At 47.3% G+C, this 6,984-nt stretch overlaps 1 protein-coding gene across 1 annotated transcript in view; it reads left to right on the forward strand.

Annotated features, from left to right (window-relative positions):
* Positions 1-2,286, forward strand: part of TNC (tenascin C) — a 103,993-nt gene extending 101,707 nt beyond the window's left edge. Inside the window, exon 29 of the mRNA XM_010835131.1 lies at positions 1,565-2,286. Within this exon, the coding sequence (XP_010833433.1) occupies positions 1,565-1,675 (111 nt within the window). The 3' untranslated portion in view covers positions 1,676-2,286. The remainder of the gene's footprint in view (positions 1-1,564) is intronic.
* Positions 2,287-6,984: the final 4,698 nt, after the last annotated feature.

Below are 6,984 nucleotides of genomic sequence, written 5' to 3' on the forward strand. Positions count from 1 at the left end.
TTTTTCCCCCCCATCCCCCCAGCCACTATCTTCTCTGTGGACATGTTCCATCCCAGCCCTACGAAACCTGAAGAGAAGAGGGCTCAGTGCATGGAGCGGGGTGGGAGGGGGGTAGGGGAGACCCCACAGGAGGACTCTCTGAAGCTGACCCCCACCCTAGGAGGACAAGGGGTCTGTGGGACTCAGAAGGCAGAGTCGACCACCTGTCGACTTTGCTGAAAAGCCAAACCCAGAACCAGGAGGCCCTGAGACAAGTACAGTCTTTTCTTGAGGAACATCTTTGGCCAGAGTTCTGAGGCTATGCCTCCGTACTTGAGATGGGGGGTAATATTTACTGAGCGCCTATGATGGGCCCAGCAGGGTGGCAGGTCCTTTACAGACTCATTTAATCTTCACAGTATTCTTCTAAGGTTAGCATTATCAACCCTAAAGAAGAAAAATAGTAAAACTGAGGCCCAGAACCTTTTGATAACTTGTTGAAGACGTTTATCTCTCAAGTAAGAACACAAAGATTCAACTTTATGTGTCAGGTTGCAAAACTTGTGTCCACCTATGTTCTTTGTAAAACATGTCATAGGAATCCTGTGAAGTATAGACCCACCCCACCCCACCCCCCGCCCACCGCATATAGCCACTCAATTCCGTAAGCTCTGATCATGACCCAAATTCCTGCAGCATGTAATCCTAATGATGGCCAGTTTCATCAGCCACCACTTTATCTCAAGGTGGCAGATCAAAGTTCAGTGCAAACTCAGGTGACTTCTGACTAAAGTTAAAAACAAAAACAACTGATTCAGCCAGGTCTCTTGAAAGTTTTGATTATGCAAATCAATAAACAGATCAGCAGGATACAGCCATGAGCTTCCAAGTGGTCAAACTGAAACAGAGCTCTTCTTCCTTTAATTTTTATTGGAGTATAGTTGTTTTAGAATGTTGTGTTAGTTTCTACTGTACAACAAAGTGAGTCAGCTACATGTGCACACACACACACATGCACACACACACACATATGTTGCTGTTGTTATTTAGTTGCTAAGTCATATCTGACTCTTTGCCACCCCAAGAACTGTAGCCAGCCAGGCTCCTCTGTCCATGGGATTTCCCAGGCAAGAATTCTGGAGTAGGTTGCCATATCTTTCTCCAGGGGATCTTTCTGACCCAGGGATCAAACCCACGTCTCCTGCATTGGCAGGTGGATTCTTCACTGTTGAGCCACCAGGGAAGCCCCACGTGTATGTATATATATATATATATATACATCTCCACTCATTTTTGGGTTTCCTTCCCATTTACATCATCACAGGACATTGAGAAGAGCTCCCTGTGCTCTACAGTAGGTTCTGGTTAATAGAACCTACGATTAACTAGATAAATAGTTACCTATTTATACATAGTTGTCAATAGTGTATATATGACAATCCCAGTCTCCCAATTCATCCTCTCCTTCCCCCCTGGGATCCATATGTTTGAAATAGGGCTCATTTTGTCCCCCTAACTAAATAGCAATGGTCAGTGAATACTTTGTCTGATGGAAACCAATCTGAAGGTCTTCTCTCCTTCACAGGGTGTTAACTGGTTCCACTGGAAGGGCCACGAGCATTCAATCCAGTTTGCTGAGATGAAGCTGAGACCCAGCAACTTCCGAAACCTCGAAGGCAGGCGCAAAAGGGCATAAGTTTCCGGGGACAACTGGGGGAGAGGAGAAGGGCCCAGAGATTGAAGATAATTTTACCAAAGCATCAATGTGAGCAGTCCGACCATTAAGCCACACCTGGGCGTCTGGCAGGAGCTAAAGTTGACCATGGATCGTCGGGGCCTGCGGCAGCTGGCCTCAGCCACTCCGCGATGACTTCCTTCACACCAAAGACCACAGTGTCCGGCAGGTTTCCATTCTGTTGTTTGATTCGGCAAAAGTCTTGCAGCGACAGCATCACAGTGGTTTTCCTTCTCTTGGGTGGCTCTGGGGATGGGAGCGGGGTAGCCTGTACAGTGGTAGCTTGTCTTAGAACCAGCTGGATTTTACACAAAGCTGTATAATTAATTATCATTATTTTTGTTAGCAGTGATTCAATGTGTGTCTTGAAGCCGTCCCTTTTTTTACGTTCAGAAAAGCAATGCTGTTTCAATTTTAAGGATACGATTAATATTATTAATATAATAATAATGATGATGATGATGATGTAAACTAAGGATTTTTAAAGAGATCTTCCTCTCCAAAACACATCTGGACAGTACCTGATTGTATTTTTTTTTTTTTAATAAAAGCTCAAGTACTTTTAAATTTGACTGTTGGTTTTCCTTTCATTGACTGTTAAGCCTGAATTCCACCAAAGACGATGTATCTGAACAAAGTGGGCGAGGAGGGAAGGGAGAGGTAAGGAGGGGTGGTGGCCAAGAGGGAGTGGGAGAAGGAAAGGGAGACTGCGGGCTGGGAGAGAGGAAAATATTTTTTAGTTTGAACAAGTTTGGAAAATGCTTGTAACTTAAGATTCGGGACTTCCCTGGTGGTCCAGTGCAGGGAACCTGGGTTCAGTTCTGGCACAGGAACCAGAACCCCCATGCCTCGATTAAAAATCCCATGAGCTGCAACTAAGACCTGGAGCAGCCAAATAAATTAATATCTAAAAAAAAAAAAAGATACGGCTTCCCGCTCAACACTTCCAAGACTAGCAGTTTATTATTTTAAAAGACACCTTTATACCCATTTTCTAAAGTAATCTCCTAAATGCCACAGACAAGGTAAGAACTGTGATCGAGCGAGGGTGGAAGTCCCCAGAGGCCTAAGCTCTGACCTTGCCTCCACCATTCCTTAGTTCCTTAACCTCTCCAGGCCTCAGTTTTCTGATCAATAACGTGGGGATACATGGACTTGTTAATTTCATAGCATTTCTGTGGAAAATAAAAGACATCATCCCATGAGGCCCTTTGCAAGGTGCCCAGTATAAGTATGGGTGGTGGCTACTATCACTCAGTACATGGTGGACTGGGCGGGGGTCATAGGATGGAAGGACCTGTGCGTGGCGACTTTGTTGTTATTGTTGAGCTCTCAGTTGTGTCCGACTCTTTGTGACCCCATGGACGGCAGCACACCAGGCTTCCCTATCCCTCACCATCTCCCAGAGTTTGCTCGAACTCATATCCATTGAGTCAGTGATGCCATCCAACCATCTCACCCTCTGTCGTCCCCTTCTCCTGCCTTCAGTCTTTTCCAGCATCATGATCTTTTGCACATCAGGGTCTTTTCCAGTGAGTCTTTGGGTCAGGTCAGCTCTTTGCATCAGGTGGCTAAAGTATTGGAGCTTCAGCTTCAGCATCAGTCCTTCCTGTGAAGATTCAGGGTTGATTTCAGTGGCTACCGTCCCAGTAATTGTAGAACTAGGATTTAAACTCAGGTTTTCTGGTCCCCATGTCCTTGCTCTCCCCCAAGTCCCTGATGACACTCCCCCCTTCCCTGGGATACATGTGCCGTGGTGCAGAATGAGGGGTGTGGGGAAGTCACCAGGATCCGTCATTAGGCTCATATGACCTGAAGTCTCAGGGACAATGTCTCCTAGGAACGTCCCCTTCTCCCCCCGCTCGACGCCCCCTAAAAGGAAGAGAGCCCTGCGTCACCCAGTTTGGTCTGAATACCCCTAGTGATGGAGGGGACTCACTGCCCAGAACAGCAGACCTGTTTGTACTCAGACAGTGTGAGTCAGAACCACACATTACACATTTCTCTTTTCAAACAGGGATTGGGGGTGGAGGGAGGGGGCGACTCTCAGTTCATTCTCTTAGGGATTTTCAACAAATCGACTTTATTTAATGGAAATGTTTGGCCCAACAGGGCTCACTCAAATGGAATGTGATGGCTCAGAAAGGAGAATCAGAGGAATTTATGGCTCCAGCCAGATCCTTTGCTGCTGCGTTTATCTTGCTTTAATAAATGCCGTCATGCTATATACACAGTTTGCTCTTCCAGATCATAAGACTTGTTGCCTGCAAGCCAGCCATAGCAACACTAGCCTTGCTGTGTAAACCCAAATAAACTGGCTCCCTGGAACAACCAGACCTTACATGGGGGCTTAACCCTCTACTGACTGCCGACTCAGGAGCCCCTGAGCCTCAGCCTACCCCTCCCAAGAAAGACAGATACAGTAAGCTGGTAAGGTGTTCCCCAGAAGCTACACAAGAGTCAAAGTCTCTTGGTGAAGAGGCCACATCAAACAAGAGTCCTTATTCAAAAGGCCTTCAGAAGATTGCAGTTGTGTCCACACGGGGACTAGCTGGGCAGAAGGCCTGAGGCCATGGCATTCAAAACCTCCACAGTGGGTCTCTGCACTCCACAAGTACTGGTCCGAAGTGTGAGTTTAGTATTTCTTAAACACATCTTTCAGTGACTGGCTTGGTGGCTTTGTTCAAGTACCCACCTCCATCTTGAAAGGTCTTGTGAAATCCTAGTCCCCCCTCAAGGTGCAAGCCCGCTTCCACTTCCATGATGCAGTCTGTAGCTCTCCATCAAAAGCGCATTTCCAGGGTGTTTGGTCTTCTCTTTACCCTTCTCCATCTGCTCTGCTCCCTGCTTCCTGCTCTGTATCCTAAAGACCACCCTTCAAGAATGAGACCAATGGACTCCCATGCCCCCAGGCTTCTGGCAGGCAGCACAGGGACGTGGAAGGAAGGAGACTGGTGGAGATGGGTGGGGGATGAGTCAGGGAATTCCTTTTCCAGAGCCATCTCAGCAAGGAATACAGGCCAAAGAGCCTCTGAGGTGCTTCCCCACAACCACCTTCAGCATCCGCCCACAGAGCCCCGTCCTTTGCGACCACGATCCAGCCCACCTTCTCCCCTTCTCGGCTTGCCTTGCCCCGCCACTCTCCTTCCAGCACACCTGGCCAGCCCCAGCGTATCCAGGGGGCTCCGTGGGGGCTCCGCTGATGGCTCTCGTCTCCCAAGATTCTCGTTTCCCTTTTCATTTAAAAGTCCGTGCTGAGTAACCCACACGTACCCGGCGCTAAGTGAACAAACCAACACACGTCCCGCCCTCACGCAGTCTTCATGCAACCTTCCTGCCAGGAAGAGGCTGGCGTTATGGGTTATACATTCACATCAGACAAGCAAATGGATTACTGCAGACTGAAGGCACGCCCTGGAAGCCAATACAAGGGACTAGCAGAACATCTAGCCGGGACCGGACTAGGATAGCTTCCCCGAGGAAGGGCACGTGAATCACAGCCTACATGATGAGCAGGAGTTGACCAGTGACAGAGGGATCGGAGGCAGAGGGTAGGGTATTCCTAGAGGCCCCGAGGCTGCCAGGCTGCTCAGAAAGAAAGCCAGAGGCCCAGGAGCTAGGGAGACTGCGGCAGCAACAAGAACCCAATTCCACAGGTTCCTTGGGTCCAGAATAAGGGTTTTGCTCTTTTCCCCGAATACAACAGGAAGCTACCAAGGAATTTTAAGCAGAGGAGTATAATGTTCATGCCTGTTTGTTTGTTTGTTTGTTTAATCTTTTTGAGAATGAAATAATGCCATGTGCAGCAACCTGGATGGACTTAGAGATTATCACACTGCAAGAGGTAAATTAGACAAAGACAAATGTCACATGATATCACTTATCTGTGGAATCAAAAAAAAAAAAAGAAAGAAAGAACTTTTTTTTGCAAAACAGAAAGAGACTCACAGACATAGAAAACAAATGTATGGTTATCAAAAGGGAAACAGGAGTGGAGGGAGGGATAAATTAAGAGGTTGGGATTAACACATACACACTATTCTGTATAAAATAGATAAGCAGCAGGGCCTACTATATAGCACAGGGAACTCTATTCAATATTCTGTGATGACCTATAAGGGAAAAGAATATGAAAAAAACACATATGTGTAAATGAATGAGTAAATGTGTGAATCGCCATGCTGTACACCTAGAATTAACACAATACTGTAAATCAATTATTCTTCAATTAAAGAAAAAAATCTTTTTGCTGCAGTTTGTATTGGGGCTGGAAGTACAGATGGTAGAGAGCTGTACGGAGGTCACTGCAGGAGGCCAGGTTAAAGGTGACGGAGTTTGCGTAAGTGTGTTCCTATTAATAGACACGAAGCATATGGTTCTGAGAGATGTTTAGAAGGGAAAATCCATAGGGCTTGAAGTCTCAGCAAGATTATCCATGTCTGCTGCTGCTGCTGTTTAGTCACTAAGTCCCGTCTGACTCTTTGCAGCCCCCATGGACTGTAGCCTGCCAGGCTCCTCTGTAAATAGAATTTCCCAGACAAGAATACTGGAGTGGGTTGCCATTTCCTTCTCCAGGGGAATCTTCCCAACCCAGGCAACCTGTGTTCCTGCTTGGTAAGTAGATTCTTTACCACTGAGCCACCAGAGAAACCCTGCTTCACTGAGACCACAGGGAAAATCCCCTGTAGGAATTGAGGGCAGCTCAAAAAAGGGGTGTTATTCATGTCTACACCCCTGTTTTTGAGGTGCCTTCGATTCCTACAGGGGATTTTCCCTGTGGTCTCAGTGAAGCCAGACTAATTAAGGATGTGGCGAGCTGGAGTCAAGGTTCCATTAGGTCTCGGAACAGGGAGGACTGCAGGGCCTGGGAGTGCTAAGGCATTGCTCTTCAGCATTTGGGTAGGAGAATCGGGGAGGCCCCTCGAGGTTGCTGTGGCTAGCATGGGGACAGTGGTGATGCCAGGGCAAGCTGAGGCTGGACACCATGGGTGAAGGCGTGCAGGGCCTCACCTTGAAGGTGAAAGGTTGTTGTTGAATCACGCGAATACACCGGGATTCTTGGCCCCCGGAGGAGAAGAATTCAATCCGGGGCCAGAGACGAGGCTTGATCGCTCAGAGCTTTTGTGTAATAAAGTTTTATTGAAGTATAAAGGAGATAGAGAAAGCTTCTGACATAGGCATCAGAAGGGGGCAGAAAGAGTACCCCCCTGCTAGTCTTCAGCTGGATGTTATATAGTCACTAGCAGTCTGTTAATGAAAGAAAGGAATGT

This window comes from Bison bison, unplaced genomic scaffold (genome assembly GCF_000754665.1).
Source record: "Bison bison bison isolate TAMUID 2011002044 unplaced genomic scaffold, Bison_UMD1.0 scf7180017864039, whole genome shotgun sequence".
Classification (NCBI taxonomy): domain Eukaryota; kingdom Metazoa; phylum Chordata; class Mammalia; order Artiodactyla; family Bovidae; genus Bison; species Bison bison.